Source organism: Cupressus sempervirens, chromosome 4, assembly GCF_028749045.1.
Source record: "Cupressus sempervirens isolate cs-2001-9-10 chromosome 4, ASM2874904v1, whole genome shotgun sequence".
NCBI classification, from domain to species: Eukaryota; Viridiplantae; Streptophyta; class Pinopsida; order Cupressales; family Cupressaceae; genus Cupressus; species Cupressus sempervirens.
The window spans coordinates 876,295,249-876,321,047 of NC_143121.1; the positions used below are offsets into that span (position 1 = coordinate 876,295,249).

At 36.5% G+C, this 25,799-nt stretch overlaps 1 protein-coding gene across 1 annotated transcript in view; it reads right to left on the reverse strand.

Moving 5' to 3' along the window:
- Positions 1–25,799, reverse strand: part of LOC149564190 (uncharacterized) — a 199,954-nt gene that overhangs the window by 69,380 nt on the left and 104,775 nt on the right. The window contains exon 2 of the mRNA XM_089827267.1: positions 5,608–5,915. Within this exon, the coding sequence (XP_089683393.1) occupies positions 5,608–5,915 (308 nt within the window). The remainder of the gene's footprint in view (positions 1–5,607; positions 5,916–25,799) is intronic.

The window sequence follows — 25,799 nt, forward strand, 5'->3', positions numbered from 1 at the left end:
AAATCTGCACCTCTCTCCCATCATTAACCACCTTTTTAATCCACTCTATTTTCCCCATGTCTTTGAATGCATTGTTCATGGCATGCACACAACATGGAGTCCACCAAATATGACTATAGGCTGCCCTAACAAGCCTCCCCGGAGCTTTGCACACATGTGCTGCATCTGTCACAACTTGGACCATATTTTGTGGCCCAACCTCCTCAATGGCCACCCTAAGCACATGAAACTGAAAATCAGCATCTTTATGATGTCCTGAACAATCAACTGCCTTCAAAACGTATGGGCCCTCAGTGCATGTAATCATAATGTTGATGAGTGGATGATGATTAATGTCCATCCACCCATCCATGATAATGCTACAGCCTGAATCCATCCAACATGCTTTCCTCTGCTCCATCAAGATCCCAACCTTTTCATAGGCTCTATCCAACACTGTGGTCCTCAACTTGTGGTCACCTAGTGGCACATATGATGGCTCTCCCTCATTCACTGCCATGGACATCATCCTCACAAAATAGGGAGATCGAGCCACATGTGTAGAGATGCCATTGGCAAAGAAGAAATAACCAACAGCATCATCTAACCAGTCCTTCGCATGCATGTTAAATAAATGAGCAATGGGGTTACTACCACTACGACTTGTAGTTGCTTTCCATTTCCCCCTACCACTATCCCCTGTTGAATTGTGTGTAGGTGAGGAAAATGATGGTGTAGGTGACATAGTCCTTGCTCTCTGATGCAAGATACGAGTAGATGTATCTCACTGCCCCTGTAACTATTGTATATTCTATACCTATTGCCTAGCAAACAAAGATCTAGGCATTGGAACATCACTATCATCAGGAATGCCCCATAGTTTGTTCACTTCAATTCTGTATTTGACATTTTCAAGATTTGACAAGAATATGCATGGGTTCATGCCATAGCCACTCCAAAAAAGGTGTGAATTAACTCTTATAATGCTATCAAACCATTATGTGCCACATATATTGCACTTCGATTTATGTGTGCCACCACCTGAAGGTGTAGGGCATATAATTTTCATAGAAAACTGTTTCAGAGGGGACTTTCGATCATAAGGACCCCTAGCATACTTTGTCAAAATCTCTAACGGGCAATCAATAGAAGGCACCCCTAGTGCAACATAAGGACGCTCTTCCTCACGCTTAGATTGACCACCTACATCAGCCCCATGATCACTTCCTTCGGGCTCGGGCTCAGGATCATAATCAAATGCACTTGCCTCATTAATTTCCATGTCTTCTGCTCTTTGGCCGGATCTAGATGTTATTTATAAAACTGCATTTCACAAAATGAAAATAAAATTATAAAAATGATCATGATACATTTCAGCCCAAGTAAAAATAAGTTATACAAACTAGTTTCAGCCTACTTAACACTTAAAAATTTACTATTTAATTTTAGCATTTACTATTTTAAAATATTAAAAAAGGAAGCTAAATACTAAATACTAAATACGTTTCAGCATATGCCATATTGCCATATTTTTATTTTAAGAACAATGAAAAAAATTAAAAATTAATATAGATAACAAAAATTATAGAACTATCAACTATAAACAAGATTCAAGAATGAAACATTCAAAAATTTAAGCTGAAACTTGAAAGTAAAACTAAATACTAAATTTAAAATTTAAAAATTATAAATTGATTTCTAAAACAAAAAAAGTTGTAAAATAAAATATTTTAAAAACCTACTTGAACTTGAGGAGACACTTGCCAAATCAAATCTTCTTGCTCCTCTTGATCTTGCAATCCCTTGCAAAATCACCCACTAAGCTCTCACAAACACCTCCAAAATCTTTTGCTCACCTAGCTCCTTGCTGCTCTAAAACAATGAAATGAAATGGTGAAATGAAAATGAGGTCTATTGGTCTTATTTAACCTTCAAATAGACCACATGGGACCCACACCCAATTAGGGTTAGCATGCCTAAAAAACAAAAACAAAAATGCAAAAACACTTTTTATTTTTGACTTTATTCAGCCCTCTTCTCGGAGCACCCTGTGAGCACCCGGGAAGCACCCAAGCACCCACCACGCACCCGAGCACCACGTCCCACCCGGGTGCTTGACCAGTGTGGCAGGGTGTAGCGGGGGTGCGGCGGAGGAAAATCTCTCGGCAAGGTTACTCGTGTGTGTGACGAACCCGCACTAGGTGCACCAGGGTTTTGACTTGGGTGCGTGCACCGGGGTTACATTGGTAATTTTATAAATTATGTATTTCAAAAGTTTGATAAAATTGTTGGGTTATTTCCAAATTTTTCCCAAAGTTCTTGCCCAATTTTCAGGGCCTACCAAGTTTTTGTTGAGTCTGACTTTTCAAAATGGTCTATTGTCATATTCAAAGCATCAAAATGTTATAATTAAGGAGATAAAATTTATTGTGCAAATCTAATATTACTTTCTTGTCATGTCCCAAAGGATTCCATCACGTTTTTTAGTCATGAATTTCTATCCAACCATGATACATACTTTGCATTCTCAAAAAGTTAATCTTCTTGATTTGTAATGTTAGTTTCAAGGAATGGGCATTTTAGTGGAGATGAAAACTTGCGGTAGAATTGTAATATAATTAACATGTTAAATGATGTTCAAGTGCACTAAAGTATGCATAATATATGGTATCTTATTTGAACAAAATTTCTTGGACCACACCATGAACATGAAAAAACAATGAATGAAATTTCTAGCTCTTGCTTCCTGCTTCTGTTTTGCTTCATTTGTTCTTTACGCAAACACCGTTTGGTGTTCCACTGCTGGCTGCGGCCCTATTGTACTCTTCAGTCCCTTAGACCCATTTGTGGTCTCTTGCTGGACATTAATAATTTATCGTATCTTATCTCCTCAATATTTTCTAAAACACATTGTTGTTCACTAGTTTAGAATATGAATTGACTTTTAAGGTGAACTACAAGCTTTCAAGGAAAACGTTTTGGCTCTTAATTGGCAATGCAGCATATGACAATTCCCTAGAGGCTTGATGCTTCCTCTCAAAAATATGCTTTGGTTAAATAAAGCTGGACTCTAGGTTGTTCGCTTGCAAGAAAAGAATTTCAAAAAATCAAGTATTGATTGCCACCTTTTCAAATGATAAACATGATAAGGATGGTAAAACTATGTCTCTATGTATAGAACAAACATCTAGTGTTACCTTGAGTTTCTGGTACAAGGACGGTAGGGGATGGGTTTTTGGGATGGCAATTGTTTTTACCAAAATTGGGGACGGGGGGTGCAAAGGGGACAGCTATATAAAATATAGGGAAATTTGCAAATATATAAGGAAATTTCCAAATATACATGACATTCATATGAAAATATGGATAAAGCATGGCATTTAAACATTAGCATTTTAAATACAGATAGCATGTCAGCATCACAGTTTTGGAGGTATGAGAGTTGGAATGATGTGTTGTTTTTGGTGTATCATTTTGTTGGTGGCAATAGCCATAGATATTTCCATTACTTAGATGGGACTGAATCTAGTCTATTTCTTATGTCAAGTGTCTCTATTGACTGGGTATGGAGAGTAAAATTATAATTACTTTTAAAATTCTTTTTTTCTTATATAATGGAGCAAGGATAGGAGGTTTCTTTCTGGTTCTTTCATCCTTAAGCTCTTGAACCAGTTTATTGTTAAAATAAATAAAGTATGGTGGCTTGCCACTTTTATTCAAACAAACATCATAGAACCTTATCATACAAATTTACAACATTTCATTGTTTCAAATCACAACATGCAATCAAAATTCGGAAATCAGAATTCATTGTCAATATCATATATACATGTGATAATGAAAAAATATGTAAATAAGTTTAACATACAAAACCAAAATGGCCAAAGGCTTAGTGCTTCTATATAGTTTCATTTTTTGATCTAAAAATCAAAATACATAAGAAGTAAACAAAGCACGCTGCTGCTCCTATTCCGATTCAGCCAACTCTACATCAGAATTGAGTCATCTCCATCATAGCCCATGGGAAGAAGGGCATCCTCATCTAATGGAGCTTCAACCAATCTTGGTGGTGTCTCCTCATCAACTTAGGCCTCATCTTCAAGATCAATATCCCAGCATAATGTTGGAGTCTGCCTATACTCTAGAGTCTTGACTTTTTTGCTAAAATAAATTTCAAATTTTTATTTTTTTTGACATTTTCGCTTGCATAGAATTGGGGACGGACGTTCATCCCTGATATAGTCTGGAGTCTGACTCTTTAGCTAAAATAAATTATTTATCGACTTTTTTGCTTGCACATAATTGGCGATGGGCAATCATCCTGAGCATAGTCAGGAGATGGCTACAGTGTCCCTGATACTTCTAGACATCCACTTTCCTTCTAGGTGACATCCCCAATTTCTAGGACATCTCCATTGGATTTGAAAAAAGCGGGATGGGGGAGATTGGAGGGATTGGGGCACGATGTCCTCAAGCCATCCCCAAGTCCCTGAAACGTTGTCGGTATGAGGACGGGGGAAATAAGGTCGGGGACACATCCCCAAGTAACCCTGTAAACATCCCATGTCTGGAATGGGAGAAAAGGAAAGGATGCAGGTTTCAAGATTCAGTCTGCGGTACCATTGAAGTTGCCAAGTTATATTTATCCATGTCAAAGTTATAGTCTAAATTAAAAATAAAATCACTGCAGAAAAGATAAAACCTACAAAAGAATGAAGAATTCAATGAAAAGGCTTGTAATAGTTGTAACATACTAGGGAAATGGTTTTGTTGAAGTGATTTCATAGAAGGCACAAATGCACCAATCTTAAAGGATTTTTAGCACTCAAAAGATAAAAACTATGTTGCATGGGTACCTGTACCCACACCCTAGGACACATACCACCCATTACTCAGTGGAGAGCATCATAGCTAAGGACCTTGATTAAGATTTCTGATTTTTGTCTCGGCTTTCTGTTTGCATATCAGCTAATTGTTTATCAAGCTTAATTCAATACGTAATTAGTTTGAAACTTTAATACAATAATAACAGTGAACTTTCACATTGTTCAAGTCAGAAGTTTACCATTTGCAATATGTCATTGTTAAATGATTTATGATCTTCTTGTTCATGTTTTAAGTCTACCTTTTGTGTTATGCATCTAAACCTATAGCATATATTATTATTACAAACATATTGGAAATCTGAAAATGAAAACAACACATTACATCTGCAAACTTTATCATTGTTCTTGTTTTGAAAAACCATTGTTGTGACTCATATTTTCAGATTTTCAATAAAATATTAAATTATATTAAAAACATTGATGTGTCCAAGTGCTTGGGGTTCCCTATTTTGAAAAATAACCATACCCATACCCTAAGTACACAAGTACCCCCATTCCCATGCAACCTTGGATAAAAATAAATCTGATACAGTTAAAGAAATATATTCATGAAATAGATAGTTATGTCAGTGCAGATAATGATCATACAATCAAGTTATTAATTGATTAAAACACAGTGAGCAAGGTTCTCAAATCTATTATATCGACCCTTCAATCTTTTGGCATGCAGTAAGCCTCAATATTGTACTAAAGAAAAGATGACAGAAAGAAAACTGCTAAAAAATCATCTTGTGAGAGTCACCTTTAAGAAGTTTATCCATTTCTGGATTTCCAATTCCCTCCCACTGTCCATCTTTATCCTGTCCCACATGTGCATTTTGAACTATAACCAATGGAGGCCATAAGATAAGGTTCTCCTTATTTGCTCTTGCTTCAGGCAAACTCAATGACTGATAGGACCTTGCATTGTCAGGTGGCATATTATGATTCCACCCCAGAAAAACACACAAAGCTTTATACAGTCCCTTGTGTTCTGCCAGCAATTTAGTCTTTTGAGAATCATATGCATGCATGGCAAGGCTGTGAGCATCTACGAACTTTTTAGAACTCCTGCAAAGAAGGTGAGACCTATAGTTATGAATCCCAATGAAATGCAGACAAGAAACAAAGTCTAAAAGATTTATGCACAAAAGGCTCTGTTTACACAAGTAGATTTTTTTACTCATCCATTAATAATGAGACCAAATGCCAATAAAAAAATTCTTTATAAGTTCTGTATTAGTTAATAGACTTTAACAATGTTTATAATTCTTCATCATAGAAGTTATGTCATCCACAATCCATAAACGTTCTCAGATAGAAAAGACTACTCTCTTTTTCAAATATCAACATTTTGGATTACATTTGTGATCCATCATCTGCATAACTGGATGTCTGTCAAGCAGTTCAGGGGCATTAGAACACAACTCCATTGGCTCCAAAATGGAGATTCTCGCTGATTTTACAGAAAGTGAGTGCCTGTGAAAGACAGATGCAGATAAGGAGTGGAAAGCCATTCATACAATGCAATTGAGGGGACTAGTATGGAAATCATGAAGAACAGGAAAGACAAATCTTCATTCTTAAAAAATGTAAGGGATCACAGACACACTAGTTCAGCTCTAGAAATGATAAAATCTTGTCAGAATTTCAGTAACAAAGTTGCTAACACAACCTCAGACAGCAGAGTCTGTTTGGTTAATTTAATTTTCCTGAAGAGTAACCCTCACCGAAGTTGATTTTTAAGAACGAGCAATGGTAAACTAAGATAATGAATTGGGTTGTAGATTACATTAGGAGGCTAGGTATGGGAAACCCCAATCCTGTTCAGACAACCTGATGCACTAGAAACTTCAGACTCTGCTTTTTTTCGAACTCTACGTTTGAGTTACTCCTTTCAAGGTATGGCCAACCACATCCAGTGAACAGCAGTTGCCAGCATTCTTGATTTTCAAAGGTGAGACAAGATACCTTCAGAACAAAGTGCTCCGACAACTGTCAGTTCACAGATGGGACATTCTTGCCCATGCAATAGAGTTCTCCAAAATTAGTGTTTGCAAAAAGAGAAAAGTCTGAACATGAGTGTGTATGCCTCTCTTAATCAAATTATGAGATTAACAGATGCCTACATTCTCACTTGCATGTGTGTATCCATGCAATAGGCATTTGGGAAAACACATATTTTTGACAGATCATAATTACCAGAAGCTCCATTTATTACCAGCTAGTCAGTGTTTCTTAGATCAAGACATTCTATATTACTTTTTATTTGATATATGCATAGTTTCCATGCTCAAACTCAACTCAGACTCAAATGACCCCAAGCTTTCAACTTGCCAATATTTGGCAGCTTAAAATACTTCTTTTCTTTTTAAATAAGATAAATTTTTGTAGAATTTAGTTATTAAATGTATCAATGAGTTTATAAACATTGGGAAAGTGTTTTGTATTAGATTGTAATGACCCTTCTCAAATCTGATCTCAAAATGCTGATAAAGGTTCAAAAAAACACTTTGCATACAAGGGTCACATGACTGATATAAAATTTCAGTTTGTTTTTATGGCTCTTTCCTTCACTTAGCATCAATAAGAATGCTTGCAAGAAGACTTTGAATTGACTAAACAATGACCTAACATGAATGTACAACTTATTTTGACAATATTCAATGCATATATGTGACTGAAACTATTTGCAATATGCAGCTACAGAAACTAGTAATTTCGACAAACACTTGGGATGCAAAATTATAACATTATTTATGCCAAAAAAGACAACCTACAGCCAATTGACATTTTGTCAAACAATTGGCATGCAAACTAATAAGCTGATCATGAGTGATAAATACATATTCAATTACACTATATCAGACCAGCAACTTATGTCTCCTTTTATTGCACATAAATGTCAACTACAATGCTAGTATGAAATGGCCAAGACTTAGCTTACATCCGCATGAATAATGCTTAAATCTATTACAACTTTCACCTATAGCCTTACCTCCTAATATGCATCTAAATGATAAGAACAATGCATGAAATATCCAAAGGAACCTGATTGTAGATGGCTGTAATAATTTTCTCCAATGCTGCCTTTTTGCTTTTCTTTTTCTGTTATGCTTTTTCACTTGCTTTTTTCAGATCTGCTTTTTCGAACTGCTTTCAAAAACTTAAACCCTCAGGTAGTCTGAATATACAAATTAAGCTCAACTTGAAATGGCTGAATACCACTTCCAAAGTGCAACCCTTCAGAAGGTCTTTCACTTTCTCAGTTATGCAATCTCTTGAGAGGTATCGTGCTCAAGGATTATGCTGAATATTTGCAGACTATCAAGCTCCACAAATGCTTATAGAAGATGTAGTTGAATTATCAAATCCCCCGTATCCAAATGGGAGCCCAAGCCTATTTATCTACTTTCCTAAGAAGTTACTAAGAACTTCTAGAAACATCCATTATAAAATCTCATTATAATGCACTTTTTTTTAATAAATAATTTTATAAAATAAAAAGTGCAATCTCAACTTAAAATTATAACATGTAGGCTGCGTATAAAAAGTAATGATAAAATAATATCTCCAAGAGCATAATAAGCCATCCAATCCTCAAATAAACCCCAGAATGACTCTCTCATCACAACCACCAGTCTACGAGAGTCCGTGATAGACTGATTCGGTACGCAAAACGATGTCAACCAAAACGGGGACATTACATAGATTTGAATACAACAAGAGTACATTACATCATCATGCAAATACAATAGCTAGCAGAGAATTAGTGTGATGCTTTTATGATTGTCATTGAAAATTGAAATCATTATCATAAATTACATTTCCATACAAGTTACATGTTACAATAATTTGCAATTTTTTCTTCTCTATTCTAATGAGAAATTGAGTAGAGGCCTACTCCCAGTAATCAATTGCAGCTCCATTCTCAACCTAGAAGGTTGTGGTTCCTCTATCAACCTAAGAGGCACAACTCCACATCTGCCTTATGTTAGACATCATCGACAATAATGACATCCAATTCAATCTATCTTACTTCTAGTGTACCTACACACTCAATACTCTCAAAATCAGAAATTAAATCTTTTACAAATGAGGGTTCAATCACATCTTGCATGACCTGCGTGATCCAATCTCATTTAAGTTTAGACTCCTTGGGCCAAGCCTAAGGTTTTATTGCCCAAAAACTAAGTTAGAAAAGCATCATGGAATCAACTTAATGGTTACTTTGTGTAAATGACTTGAAACAAACTCTAATTACACTCAAATTCAAAAACACTACAAATTTGGGGCTAAACACAAGGGCACTTAGCTTTGAAGATTCGGGTTGCTTCCACCCCATTTTTCCCATGAAAAAACTGCAAATAAGATATTGAAAAAGTTTGTAAGCCAGAAATATTTGTAAGATACATGAAAATACTCCAATTTTTGTAACCTAATTATTGGATGGGTGTCTACTCTAGAAACTAGGGACCTATTGAGGTGAGTTTTATAATCTTAGAACGTACAGGATAGAAGACTCATCATTTTAGGATAAAACAAATAATATTGAATCCTCTCTTGAATAAAGACACCACTTGTGTTAAAGATGCAATGAAAGATCATAAAGATGACTCCAAGGTTCCTTCTCTATGGTGATACTCAGTTAGAGATAATAATGTGATATACTTGTATCACGAGGGGACTTACGCTTGTTCACTAGGACTTTATCAACTAGACTTTGAATGATATAGCTTCACAATTTGCAATAAAAATATATTCCTAATTCCAACTCATGAAAAGAAATGAAATTAAACTTACGATTCTAAACTACTTTACTTACACAAGGATGCAGGGAATTCTGAATATCCTTGGACTATGCTAGATGTAGTCTTGTCATCAACTCCACTCATCTAGTGCAATCTTCTAAGGTGTATACATAACATGTTCAAATTACTACCATGTCATCAATTCCATCGATGGATGCCAATCAATGTGTTACATCCCAAACTTTGCTACATTTAAAAATAATTTTCTTGCCGTCGAGAATTCATTTGAAGTTAGTTGTTCGTTAAAATTGTTGAAATAATTGTTCGTGTGAAAATTGATTTATCAGAAAAGTTGCTGAGATATTTTGATTCTTGTAAAATGGAATTTTGGTTATTGTTTCATGTGACATGTTAGTAAGTCATTATGAAGGGAATTGAAAAATGAATATCTTATAAATTGGAAATGATTATGTGATATTTTATTATTATTTCAAAATTATGGAAATATGTTATTACCTGGAACCATTTCCATTTTGCAGAAGCACAATGAAGGGGGGAAGTGTTGCCAAAATGGGAGTTAGGAAGGGGACATCCAAATCCACTGTTAACCATTAGATATGTAATCTAACCACATAGACCAAGGATGAAATGGCTGGACAAGCAAGAAAGTACAAAGGATGACCATGAGCTAACTAGTTAAATTAAAAACATTATAAAAACTCAAATAAGAAATATTACCTTCATTATATGGATGAATCTCAGTGCATTTTGTTATGCAAGCACATCTTACTATAATAATATTGTGTCTATACTCATACTTGTGTGGTATACAATGTGTATGTAAATACACGCGCACACACATATGTATGTATGCAAATCTCAATATTTGGCGTATACATATACATATGCATATGTATATGTATATGTACGTCTATATATACATGCATATTAGGGATACTCAAACAAACATGAATATAAAAGGGGCCACATTAATATAATAAGTTATGAATGATACTGTTGTTGCCACCCTTGTTCTTTTATTTTGAACTTTGGCTATGATTTTTCTTATTTATTTAATTGCCTTGAGCAGCCACCCTTTTATTTCCTTGTTGCCTATATGGCATCAGGCTATAGTTTCTCCTTTTATTAAAATTATGTTCTTGGTAGGTTGTGAGAACATTTTCTTTGCCACCTTAGTCTTTTGCATAACTGAGCACACACATGGGTGGCCATTGATTACCATGCCCACTCTCCATGGATGCATTATATACACATAGCTATCACCCTTTCGAATGGCTCTTTTTCATACATTTGTTACCATGGGAATTTCTTCTTGTTCATATTATATTTCTTCTCCACCCATCTCAAGTAAGGAAAGGGTGAATATAATCAGCAATTATTCCAGATTTTGCTGAGCTTGTGAACTAATACAGTATTCTTTTCCGGACACAATTGAAAGCTTGGAAGCATAAGTGGGTGCTCCTTTCATACTTCACAAATCTTGCCAATTGAATCAGGTCATGTCTTACATTTAAATATAGTTTATCATGCTCAAGTCATGCAATATGAACATGTCATTGCTTCTTAGAGTCAGTCTCTATATTTGTTTTGCCATTGAAAGTTTAGAATCAGGATGTGTATTATTAACTATTCATTTATACTATAAACTTGTTACTAGAGGAAATTATCTAATTGTCGAAAGGCTCTACCTGTGGTAGTATTTGAATTCAAAAACACATGTTTATGTCATGAGTGCTGACCCATACAGAGATATGGTTGTTATATCTCTAAAATGGGATGTTGCTCTATATGATGAAGTAATAATTAGAATGAAGGCTTAATTCACTTATGATGCCATGGGCCAGAACTGGCATGAAAGATGGCAAATGTATAAGTACTCTTTGAACCAGATATCATATAATGAACCTCCCTAGTAAGCATCCCAGAGGACCAGCATGGTCGAGATGAAGGGAGAGAAAGTGGGAATAATCCTGCAATGAAAGGAAAATATAAAATCAGTAATAACATTCAAATGCAACAACTAAGTTGACTCATGGAAATCCTTTGTATAAATTCTTATTGTCAAGTTGAGCGGTGAGTGATCGGGCATTTAAGTTGCTCGTCCAAAATCCTTGGCCAAGGTAGTTAATGACATGATTGCCACTATGATCACCAGAGGTCAAAGTGCTAGCAATTGTGAGATAGGCTGATTAGAAAGCGTCCATAGCCTCATTAGCTGACTAGTCAACACTCTAACACCAAGATGCTCAATGGCTAGATAAGGGTGTCCCAAGCCAACTCCCAAGGTAGGGAGGGTCTTTCTCAATGGAGATTGTGTGGGGATACTAAAGGCCTGCAGTTGGGAGTTTAAGCCCATGCCAATGCTTCTCTCTTTCTAATGCCAAGGCTTGCACAACTTAGGGTCATTATTCACTTATTCTCTGGTAACCTTTTCATATTTTTCACATTTCATTTAATAAATATGTTGTTTTCATGTAATTGAATATTTCCTAAAGTCAAGAAATTAGTTTAGTAAATGTAGGTGAAATCATGCAAATCTAGTAGTTGAATGGTTGTTAGTTTCTAATCATTTGGAAATGTAAATTACAATTATTTTGTATTTTCCCTTTATGTGAAAGAGTGTAATAACTGATTTAATTGTATCTCTTTTCATTTGGTTAAGATAGATGCCTTTCCCTTTAAGTTAACCAGTTAATTAGACTTCAGATTTTTAGCATGTTAACAATGAGAAAGTACCAACTGAAGTTAAATTCATAATAATATCATTCTGAACACAAGGCAAGACTTACAATCAGTAAGCAACTAGTGGTCTGGTGACTTGGTCTATGATTGAGTCATGCAAGGATGCATTTACAAATGCCCTTATCCCACGAAATTACTCAAAGTAAATTCTAATTAAATACTTGAAATCAAATCTATCTGAGGAAAGTAGATTATCGTGCAATACTCCAAAAAAGATTACAAGTATTCACCGTGCACAACACAACAATGAATATAGAGAAAATTTGGTAGTACCCTCCAACATTCTCACTTACAAATGAGAGAAGTGGGGTTTAAATAGGAGTCCCAATTACAATGAAAGGACAAGATTAAATCAGGATCAATGGCCCAAATTTACTCACAAAAAACCTTAATTAGGGTTGCTACAATAATTAAATGCATATGTAATGAGAATCAAGCACCTCAAGATGAACCTGCACCATCTTAAAAAGTGTGAACTTTCTTCCTAAGACCTTTTAGCCCTCCTTAGTATGGTTTGGAACAATAGGACCTCCTTTTGCATTTAATAACTTATATCCAAGTCCTTCCAATCTTGCTCAAATCTCTAAGTTGGCATCAATTTCTATGCATAGCTTTCCATTTATTCCCCCCAACCACATAAATCATGCTTTAAATGCATTTCTGGCCATTTTTCATACATATGTCATCATTTTCCCCCAACCCCACAATATTTCTCGGATCCGGAACTTTACACCTCCAGGTCAAGGACGACCTTGTCCCCTTCCTTGGGCAAGGGACAAGGTAGTCGCTTACCCAAGTACTTTACTTCATGAAATCCCAATCCCGATGTCAAATATTATTGTTTCCTACTTGTGCAATCAGCCCTTTCAGTTTTAGTGCCCACATTGGTATAAAAGGAGGCCTTCTCACTTATTTAATAATCCATTTTTTGTGCAAGCTACTCATCCACAATCTTTATAAGAATCCAATATACACACAACATCTGCCCAAGGAAAGCCATGCTCAAGCAATCAAGCAAGTGCATTCAAGGATTTCAATCAAGCAATCAAGGCATCTTTCTTTTCCCATCCAAGCATTCAAAATCTTCATCATCCATCATGCATTTTTTCTCCTAGATCTAGCTTCTTTTCTTCTTTTGCTTTAGTATTTTCTCTTTCCCAGACATTGTTTGGTGCTCCTATTGTTGGTTGTCTATTTGTTTGTATGCTTTCAATCCCTTAGACCCTTTTGGTGGTCTCTTGTTGTACATTAATAAATTTATCTTATCTTCATTGGAGAGAGTATAGTTTTTCCGTCAAGGAGGAGATCCACTTCCAAAGAAGCATTCATCATTGAGGCATATTGCAAGAACATACATACATGAGGTTTTGTCTTACATGATTTCCTTTTTGTTTATGTGTTGACTCAAGGCTATTGTGTCAACATAATTGATGACATATCAAACATTGTTATGGTATTGTTATTGCTACATTTACTACTACTACATGTTAGCATTCCTTCATTTACATCTATTTCAATTTAAAGTTGGTTCCTCAACTGGGGCTTGAACGAGGCAAGCCCAGCCCAACCAACATAAATTCCCTCTCTAATGTGTGCAGATGCAGATCTACAGTTGCGTGGATCAGATTTGCAGATCTAGGGTTTCAACTTCCGATTGAATTTTTGGGTTTCGGATTTTTGTACAGAGTCAATCAAGGTCAACCTTGACCTTGACCCAAGTCATCCTTGACTTTGGAATTTGTCCCTATCCCAAGGCCTCAAGATTTTCTGGGTTTACAAAGTAGATCTCAAACAGTTTCAGTTTTTGCTTCAGTTTGATAGTTTGTTTCATGTTTGTATCTTACTAAGTATTCTTGCCCTTTTGTCATTTCATACTTCTTTCTTTCACAAAATCAGATTACATAATCAATTTCATAGCGCACTCGTTTTCATCATAACATTACAATCCCTTCTCTTAGGGAAAGGAGGAATGAAACACAAGCTATTCCTTATACCTAAGTAGATCACACATCGGTACTTTCTCCTTTGTACCAATTGGGTTTCCCTTGTGGGAGATCTTGATATTTCTCCTACATTTGCAATACTAGACTACATTTTCACCATTACAGAACCAATGAGAAAATTCAATGGCTTGAGGACCAATAAACGAATAGGAAGATGCCTAGTCATTATACAACTCATCATCCAAGAGATGTGCCCCCCTTTTTTTCCCTTCTAGCATATTCAATGAACTTAAACATGATTACTTTAAGTTTACTGTGGTAATACTGGGTAGGCTGCTATCATGCAGCTCAATGGCCTTTGACATCTGCATGCAAGTATCAAGTATGTTCTCCCAATCTGAAGTATGTCTCTATCAATTATTAATGGAAATAATAAGATAAAGAAAACCATTCAATTGACTCCTCTCAATAGAGTCCATGTCCCTGAAGTAAACTGATTGCATCTCTTCTTTTAACTTCTCCATATCTAACTAACTAGAAGCATCAATGTCAAGGGAAGTAATTTCTTTACATCAACAAGGATCTTTGAATGTATCTCAAGTAAAGGACCCTCAATATCAAGACAATCAGCCTATTCATGCTCAAATGTAGACCTCCTCATGGACATGTAACAATAACAATGACCAACGTCATATGCACTATGTAACAAATAGTTTTTCATATAGAAAACAAGACTAGTTTAAATAAAGATTTTCCAACAATCATTGATAGATAAATAAATTCCTATTCATATGACATTAACTATTTTAACAATCAACTGAAATAGCCATATCATTAATCATATGAAAATAAATAGTTATAATGACTAAATGAAGATAACTGTATTTAGGATCACCTGAAAATTACTGTATTTATAATCAACTGAAAATAACTATATTAACGATCAACTGAAAATAACTGTATTTAAGATCAACTATCCTTTCTTCATACAAGTAAATGCTTAACAAGGAAAGAAGGAAAGAACATACAAGAATCATCCAGAGGGTCTTTAGCTGGTTGTGCAAGCCTCGGCTTTGGTGAGAGGAGAAGCATTGACATAGGCTTAACCTCCCAACCTCAGACCATACTTATCCCCACACAATCTATTAAATTAGAAAGGCCCTCCCTACCTCGAGATCGGGCTTGGGATGTTCTTAGTCCATCCACCTAAGCATCCTGGTGTTTAGAATATCCACACAATTATGAAACAGACATGCTCGCATAACTGGCGCCACTGACATCAAGTGATCATTAGATGGCAAACATGCCTATAAACTATCTTGGCCAAGGATTTCCGATGGGCTCAACCACCCGATCACCACCGCTCGACTTGACAATAGGTTTCATTACAAGGATGAGCATGAGATATTAAGTAAGATTTATTTATATTATTTTAAAATATCAAGTCTAATTTTTACTCTCTTTATCCTTGCAAGATTTCATCTCACCTCTTCACCTTTTCCATGGCTAAACAACCGGTGAGTCCTAGGTGTTCGGAATTTCAGAGCATCCGACTCTTTATGATTCATGATTGTTGCAATCTTCTAGCATTTCACAATCTTCTTTTACAGGTTGAACTAGCATAAATATTTATCAGCCGACTTTAATATCTAATGGCAGAAATGAATCCATACTTTAACACTTCAATATGCTTATTACTAGCAACTCTCTAAAGTTATTCAATTATACTTGATGAGACACTACAACTACAGCTATGGAATTTGCTTGTAAGAAAAATAGCATGGGAATAACATAAACTGGAAATGGTTTTCACATGACCTGATATAAAGGTGGATTTGTCCTAAAGATTTGCAAGTTGCCTTACTAAACAGCACTCCTTCAGTTGTTGTGGATCGATTACAATGCCGAGATACTCAAACCTCAGTGTGAACAAACACTTACGGCAGAGTTTTATGGCTAAACTTGTGTATTTAAAATACAGATTGAAAAAGAGAATCGACTCAATAAAAGTCGAGTGTTATGGGAAGGCGGTAATAATTCTGGACACATAGCAAGGAAATAGTCGGGTGAAATGAAATACATATCCACCTCTTCTCTCAGTTTCCATTTAAAAGACAAGTCAAGACTTCTTGGCTTCGGTAATATAAAAGATTATTTGTCAATTTAAATTTGCCAAGTGTTAAATTGGTTGAAAACTCTGATACCGATTCGTGGCCCTGCTCCCTGGCTTCCGGATTCGATACGGACGGATGCGGGAAGCCTCCGAATGCGCTGCGGGTGCTGCTCGGAAGCCTCTCGCATCCGGATGCCTGCGGGTGGCTTCGGGGCAGCATCCGCAGGGAATTCGGGAGCATCCGGACGCATCCGCGGGAGTTAGGCGGAAAACAAATAAAATAAAGTATATTTTAACTTAAAACTATGAAACAACATGTGACTAAAAGCATTTTTTAAAGCATTTTTTCACAATAAAACCCTAAAACGACCCTAGATGACAACATAGAAGCATTCACAAGAGTCATTTTAGAGTTTTGTTTGCACCTACAGCCACTCCATTGTGAAGCTAAGTTCAGCATTTTCGAAGAGGATCGATCGAAGAGGGAGAGATAGCTTTCTCAAAGAAGTTTAAACCATTCAAGGTAAGTGATCAATCCTTTTCTTGAGTATTTAGATGAATTTTTTTGAGTTTTTGATGATTTTTTTAAGTTCTTGAAGATTTTTTTAAAGTTTTTTTTCAATTTTTTTTTTTTGAAAGATATGTAGAAGCAACTTTGGGTATCTATTTTAGTAGTTTTTCTCACTTCTTTCCACTTGTATGCATGATCATTGATGTTCATCGTTGTTAGGAACTAATTAAAATTTATTTATTTTCTTATAAAATAGGTTGCAAAAAACTAGGCAAGAATGGATACCGGTGGTAGTGCTAGTCAAAGTTCAGTGGAGGGCCAAAGAGGGGAAGGGACTCATAATTTCAAAATTGATGTAGGTTCTCCTTTGTGGAGACATACAACACGGATATCACAGGTTTCAGGAGGTGGGTCATACTATTGGAAGTGCAATTATTGTCAAAGTAACAAAGGAAAACCTTTCAATAGCTCATATTCTCGAGTGAAGCTTCATTTTATGGGCCCTGCTGGCAAAGGATTTGGAATGTGCAAAGGCAAAAATGGTACTGGGATGACTAGCGTGGAAATACTTTCATTTGTAAGAGAACAAGAAGCTGCTGATGCATTGATCAATAGATCAAAAAAAAGCTACTATCAAGGTCCTTCCTCAAAGAGCAAGCCAAAGACACCCACTGAACCAATGGCATCCTCCCAACACCCATTCTTGCAGGTACCTGTGCCAGAAGAGGATGAGGAAGAAGTGGAAATTTCAACCCGTAAAAGAGGCCCATTGGACACCGCATTTAAAATGGGGGAAAGAGACCGCGCTGATGAAGCTATTGCACGTTGCCTCTATGCGAATGGGCTTTCTTTCAACTTGGTGAGATCACCATATTGGAAGGAAATGGTGGCAGCAATCAAAGAATCACCAGCTGATTACACAAGCCCGGGCTATGAAAAGGTGCGTACAACTTTATTGCAACAAGAGGGCACATATAGAGAGAGACCTTCAACCAATCAAAAAATCTTGGAAAACTTCGGGTCTAACTATTGTGTCAGATGGTTGGAAGGATACAAGAAACCGGCCACTGATTAATGTGATTGCAATTTCCCCAAAAGGGGTAATGTTTTTGAAGGCCATTGATTGTAAAGGGCAAGTGAAGGATTCGGAATTCATTTCTAGAATTCTCATTGAGGCCATTGAGATGGTGGGTAGTGAGAATGTGGTACAGGTGGTCACTAACAATGCCAAAAATTGCAGGGGTGCGGGTGCTTTAGTTGAGAGTCGGTATGACCATATTTTTTGGACTCCATGCACTATTCACTCCCTTAACTTGATCATGCAGAGGATTGGCACTGAAGTAGATTGGGTGAAGAAAATATATGAAGAGGGGGAGGACATACAGATGTTTGTGACCAACCACCACATGTCACAATCCATTTTTAGAACATACTCCAAATTGGAGTTGCTGAAGGTAAATTAATTTTTTTAAATTACTAAGTTTCATGGTTTTGTAATTTAGTTAAAAATTAAAATTTATAATTATATTGTCAATTGACATATTGTTAACTTGCTTAGGTTGCTGAGACCCGTTTTGCATCTCATACAATCGTTATGAGACGACTCCTCAAGGTAAAAGATGCATTAAGTCAAATGGTCATCGGTCATCAATGGGGTGTATGGAAGATCTCAAATTCAGAAAGAGCACAAAGGATCAGGAATTTGATCTTGAATAAGAGTTGGTGGGCTTGTGTGGCATATGTATTGGATTTCACCGCGCCCGTCATGACTATGCTCCATTTTGCTGATACAGATACACCTTTCTTAGGGGATGTGTATGATGGCATGGACACCATGGTTGAGAAGGTAAAACATTCTATACAAGCACATGAGAGTGACCCCACACAATGTGAAGCCTTATGCAAACAAGTGCAAGCAATTATCAACCATCGCTGGAATAAGATGACTACCCCATTGCACCTCCTTGCATATGCCTTATCTCCTCGGTACTATAGTGAGGAGATAGCTGGTATGCCGGGTAGAGTTGCACCATTTGCGGATGAGGAGGTTGCTGAGGGGTGCCACAAAGCCCTTTCAAGACTCTTCCCACTAGAAGAAATGCATGAAAAAGTGAGGGAAGAATTTGGGTTGTTTGCTTCGGGGTTAAAGCATTCTCCATTTGCACTAAAGGACCAAAATAGAATGGGAGCTATCACATGGTGGTACATGTATATTTAACCTTTCAAGCATCTTCAACCTCTTGCAATCAAAGTCCTATCACAAGTAAGTTTTTTATTTTGTTTTGTAAATTTGTTTTAAAATTTTATGTTTACACTTGCATTGTAGAACTTAGTGTTTCACACATTCTATAAAATTAATTTGCTTTTCATTTGTATGTTTTGTGACAACTATATAGGTTGCTAGTTCTTCTGCTGCTGAAAGGAATTGAAGTACATACTCCTTTATCCATTCGGTGAAGCGCAACCGGTTAGGCTCCAAGAAAGCTGAGGACTTGGCCTTTGTCCACACCAACTTGCGTCTTTTGTCACGTAAGAATGATCATTACAAGGAAGGGGCAACAAAGCTTTGGGATGTAGCCCCTGAGTGTGCAGATTTGGATGCAACACTTCATGATCTTGTTACAATTGGAGACGGTGATGATGTTAGTGTGGCACGTGGTGCATCTAGCATAAGTGGAACCATGCTTGGTTCAAATGATCTTTCAGCAGTTGGAGATGACAATGAGAATGTGGATTTTCTTGCAAATCCCTATGATTCAGAGCCAGACTCTGATTGATTGAATTTTCAGACTTCAATCATTTACCATGTTTTTAAATTTTATTTTGTTGGAATCTTGAACATGACCTATTTGAACTTATTGTTTAAGAGTCAAGACTAAACGCTAATGTTGGACAAGCACATATTGATATTGATATATGAATATCATATGAATTTTGAAATATCTTGAATTTTGTTTAAGGGTTCAACTAACTGTTAAGTATCATAGATTCATAGTCATATTATACTTTATCAAATGATTTGTTTTTGTATATTTCTTGCATTTCGTTGCATATGTTAATATTATAATATTTTATATATATATATATATGTTTCCTCCCACATCCGCATCCAAAAAAAAAAAAAAAATCCCCGCATCCCGTATCCGCTTCTGGAATCTACTTCGGAATCCGCATCCGAATCGGTAACTTAGGTTGAAAAGAAAGGAAAAATAAAAGGGATGGAAGAAAGAGTTGGAAAAATTATAATTCAATTATTGTTATAATATATATTTACATACATTCATGTAAATATATCAATGGGGTGACATCATTTCATTAAGTTATTATAATATAATGGTGCCATTTCATTTTTATATCTATGTGTACATATATACATATATATTATAATAATATGATGAAAAATCCTTTGAGGTACGTGATGGAGCCAAAATTCCTGAGTCTCCATTATAATTCGAAGAGTACAACATAGAAGCAGCAATATAATCACTGAAATGCATCAGATTAATGTTATTGGATTATATGATCATATAAGAATCAATAATTGTATCACTATTGAAGCCGTATTGATATCAGATGCCATTGCATTTATACAAAGGATCAGATCGAGAGTGTGTTCATAAGGACAGAACTAACAGTCTAGAGAACCAGAGAGTGCCTGAGAAAGTTATTTCAATGGGTGTCTCACTTTATACACCAGAAATAAATATACTACCATCTACTTCAGTTTTCTTTCAGTATTCTGAAAATCATCAATAGTATTGAAGAATTTACTTTGCTACATACACTTTGCTTATTATAAAGGTGAGTAAGGGACATTAGGGCCAAGGAATGTCCTACTATACCACATAATATAGATGCATATGTTGGCCAATTGAAGAGTATGATGCAGCAATCCATGCAGTTACTATATTGTGTCATGTATCTGTTATGCTGATTAGCACTGCTGCTACAGTAATGAAGCACTAATGAATATCAAATATGTAATTTTAAGTTCCACAGATCAGCATAAAGCAACTATCAAGAGCTGGATATGGTGTTCAATAAGAAAACTGAATACTTACCCTCCTGTGTTACAAGAATCCCTTTTGACATCACAATTGTGCTCATGTTTATTATAGTTATTCAGTTATGGAGATAGCAGTAAAATCAATAATCAATTAGAATTAAAGTTATTGACTCTCCAGTTTTAGTTGTCTATGTCCAGAATTATTTTCAATGGATATAGTGGTAATTGGGGGATTGTTCTTAAAGTATAAATGCCCAGAAATATTTACAAGTTTCCAACCATTTGACGGGCTATATATTTAGAACTGGTTAAGAGGCTAAATGATAAAATGATAATAATGAGCAAAAGTGTTATTTTTCTAAGGATACTATCAGATGTTATAGACCAGTATTGTTGCTCAGTTACTGAGATTCAGGAATCACGAAAGAAAATGGGTTGTTGAGTTTGTCAGTTTCCAAGATATATGTTCGTTTTTCAGAAATGAAACTATCAAGTGGGTAATATAGTGATCAACAGATCTGTTCTTGTGCCTTGGAAATGTTATAGAAGCATATGCAGGGATCTGGGTTGATGGATGAGCATTGTATTCTTATATGTTAAGTTTTTATGCACAGTCAACATTAGCAGGTGTCTAAGAGATATATATCAATGCATCAATGTATCAGGACCGCTGTATATTCATCCATGGGAGCAATCTGTATGAAGGCAATACATATGTATGGCAGCCTGTTGAGCAGTTTGAGAAATTTATCATTGTGCCCAATGAAGGACTCCTTAACTTTCATAGCCGCCTAATTTTGGAGTTTTCCTTATTTAATGCCTTTCTAAAAAAATATTGTTGCAGGAACGCACATGAAGCCAGTATGAGCATAAACAATGAAAGTTTTATAAAAGAATCACCAAACGCATTATGGGGACTGGTCAATCAATTCTAATACTTCCATCTTGAGGACATTGTCTATTTTTGGCAAGCATGGCTCTCAAACGGAAGAGGAAATAACAGGAGAAAACATATTTTTTACTAATCACGAAAATTGTTCTGAGTAATATATTCATATATAAATTGTTTTAACTCTGTTTTTGTGGCAGGAGGAGCTGGTGAAAAACTGGAAAAGTATTATGAGCAGAAGATTTTCAAGCATAATTTGGAAAGTAGATGGCGTCGTCGGGAGTTTTAACGGGTGTGAGATGAAAGAAAGTTCCAGGTGGATGTTGTGAGTCGATATTTCAGAGTATGGCTAGCAGGTTAATATTCAGGAGTTGGAATCGCACAGAGAAGGAGCCCACGCAGATTCAAATTATGGAGTTTACGGGAGTTGCAGCAATCTGTTATGGCCCTAGCGTGACTTTCTGCAGATGAAGGAAAATGATGGTAACCACGATTCAGAGGGCTATCTGTCCAAAACGTTGGCAACGTGGCTATGTCAAGCAAGGAGGAGTATAAATTTGTAAACACCAAAGTAAAAAGGGATCTTTATGTTTAATATGCCAAAGATTTTAAACACAGAATTATAACCTATAATTATTTTGTTTAAAGGTTTTATTAACATACATTGGTTAGTTTATTTATGAAAGGGTGCAATGTTTGGGAGGGAAACCGACACCTTTCAGCCCTCTACAAGTATATGATGGAAAATCAAACAAATTACCATTCAAAATACTTTGAAAAGGCTGTTGACATTCCTGAAGCATATATTATTTAATTTCTCTTCTGAAAAGGATTGAAGTTGAACTAAGCTCCTGGACATTGAGATTATTGGGCGTATATATCAAATACTGTAAGAAATTGTGTTGACTGGAGCATTAACATTTGGTTGTCTTCAGCATAAATTTTTTTGCAGTATAATCAATAAGAATTTTATTTTCTCTAGAGTTAAATATTATATAGTTCGTCCTTTGTGATCATTTTATTCTTTATTTATTAACAATTCATTATCACGTTAAGTAGATCAAATTGTTCATTGCTATTTAAATTTGACAAATACAAATATTTTGAAATATTATTGTTCTCTTTATTTGTATCTATTTTGTCTCTATAAAGGTTAAAACATTATAGACTGGTTTAAATATGCATAAAAAGAAATAATTTGATGCACCGTGATAACTGAATTGTTTATAGATACAATATACTTAATATCATAAAGTTGTATGTGAGAACATATACTTTTGACTCTATTGCCCATTTAAAATTCGGCACTAATTGTTGTCGGTAAATGTATAATGTAGCCGACGGGTAGAGTAGTATCCGAACGGGCGCATGACGCTTGAGTCACCCCTTCGGAAAGGTATATGTACACGTCCGAGATGGACTTTGGAATCATCGATAGATCATTGTAGTAAGTGTAATCAGATTGTAATCTGCAAGTGCATACATGAATAAAGTACTTGTTTTGAATTGAGTCGTGTTATACATGTGTTAAACTTCTTACCCTATGCAGTAAATATTTGGCACCGTTGCCAGACGAACCTGGAACGAAGGAATGATATGAAGATTGATGCCGAATTTGCCAAACAAGGATCAGAACAAAGTAAAAGATAAAAATGAACTAAGTATAGCAAAAGAAATTTTAATTTTAACACAGCAAGCAGAGCGCAAACAGAGACTTTAGTAGATTGCCGAGGGGCACCGAAGGGGTGAAGAGGCACAGACGGAGGGAGTGCATTCACCTAGTAGGCTGAGTGCCGAAGAATTGCTGGAAGAAACTCGACAACGCTTAAATTTGGTGGAGGAAACAAGGGAAGAATTCCTTAACCTATATACGCCGAGGGGGAGTGTCCGAACGGAAGGGAAGCAACTCGCACGGCTCAGAGTGCCAAGGGAGCACGAGCATGGAGTGATCTCTTCGTCCCTAATACACCGAACGAATGGATACAGGCGGAGAATAGAACGTCACTTGAAGACTTCTCACCAGACAACGCAGTTGTTGGAAACAAGATTGTTGTACAGAACAGCGTAGGAGTCCAGAATAGCGTGGGAGCACAGAACAGCACGGGAGCTCAAAACAGTGCGTGTACACAAGTACCTCAGAATCAAAGACAAGTAACAATGGCTGGCCCTAAAGAAAAGTTCCCCAAGTTTCACGGTGATGGTTCAGCAGACCCTATCAGACATTGTAAAACATGTGAAACCATATGGACAGCAAATGGTGTGACAGATGAGGATGATTAGGTAAGAAAATTTCCAGCGACCCTACGGGGTGTGGTGATAGATTGTTTTTCTGACACTAGTCCACAGAAACTTAATACATGGGAGAATGTTAAAAAGAATTTATAGCAAAATTTAGGTTACTCCGAGATGATAATGAAATAGTGGCAGAAATCTATAGCACCAAACAAGGAAAGAATGAGACAGTCCGAACCTATGCCAAGCAACTGAAAGAATTGATCGGAAAGATGGAGAGTCAACCAGCGAATGGGTTGAAAAAGCGGTGGTTCGTGGAGGGGCTACGGCTGGCTCTTAAAAAGAAAATGAAGATTGTACAACCGGCATCGTACACCGATGCGTATACTCATGCCATGGATTTGGAAAGCGAACAAAAGACGAGTAAGAAGAAGAAGCATAAATCTTCTGATTCGGATGATTCATCCTCGGAAAGTAGCAGTAGCGATGAGGAATCAAACAAGAAGGTGAAAGCACTACAGAAAGACATGCTTCGGATGATGAAAGAATTCAAAAATTTGAAAAAGAATCCGGATACAGTAAAAGGAGAACTGTGGTGCACAGACTACAAGGAGGACAGCCATACGAAGGGTTCATGCCCGAAGAAGCAGTTTTGTGACATCTGCCAAGTGGCAGGGCATTCCCTGAAAGAGTGCCCGTTTAACTTGAAAACAAAAGGACACCAGCAAGTGTTACTAACGCAAGAAGCATCAAACAATAGCGACAACACGGGCAATGATGCAACTTCAGGTGGATATCAAAATAACAATAGACGCAGAAGGGGAGGAAACAATAACAATAACAATGGAGGTCGGGGTAGAATACAACATGATGCGAGTGGACGGCCAATGATACAGTGTTGGGCATGTAATCTTTGGGGTCACTTCGCGAGGGACTGTACTACAAAGGAAACGCCGCAACTACTGTGCAGATGGTGTGGTCCAGGGGACCATGAAGATTCAAAATGTCCAAAGCAAGGTGTAAATTTATTAAGTATTGAAACATGTGATGAGAACGTGTTGGCGATCATGAGGGAGCAGGCGAGGAAAGAAAAATATCCGAATGCGGAAGAAGAAAAGGAGAGGTTACAAAAAGCCTAAACAGAGATAGAGAAGCAGATGAAAGCAGAGAAGTCACAAGTAAAAGACACTGTGGAAACTCCGAAAAGAAACCTGGCGGAACAAAACATGGTGAAGCAGATAATGCAAACGGAAGTGCCAATTAAATTAAATGATCTTCTTCTCACCATGCCACAGCTGTGTACGGCTATTATAAATATGACACCATCCCCGAGAGTGACAGAGGAAGCAAAGGATAGTAAGGAAACAACCATGGCAGCCGCAACAGACCCGATGTTACTAGCACTTACGATAGGTAGACACCCAGCAATAGTGGAGATGGGCAGTGCAAACGGATACAATAGAAGATGGAGGATCAAGAGTGAATGTGATGTCGGAAGATATCTGGAAAAAACTTGGACAACCAAAACTATGGCCACCCACCTTTCAGTTACTTACAGCAAATCAACATGGGATAAAACCTGTTGGTGCTTGAAAACGCTAGAGGGTTTTCAATTATCCCCATGAGAATATGACATATCTAGAGGGCAGCTAACTCCCATTTTCAACATGCCATTTCTGACAACAGGCCAACTATAAGGCATGACCCTTCTTCTACTTTAGGCTCTGCTAAACCTAGGTGGGTAGAC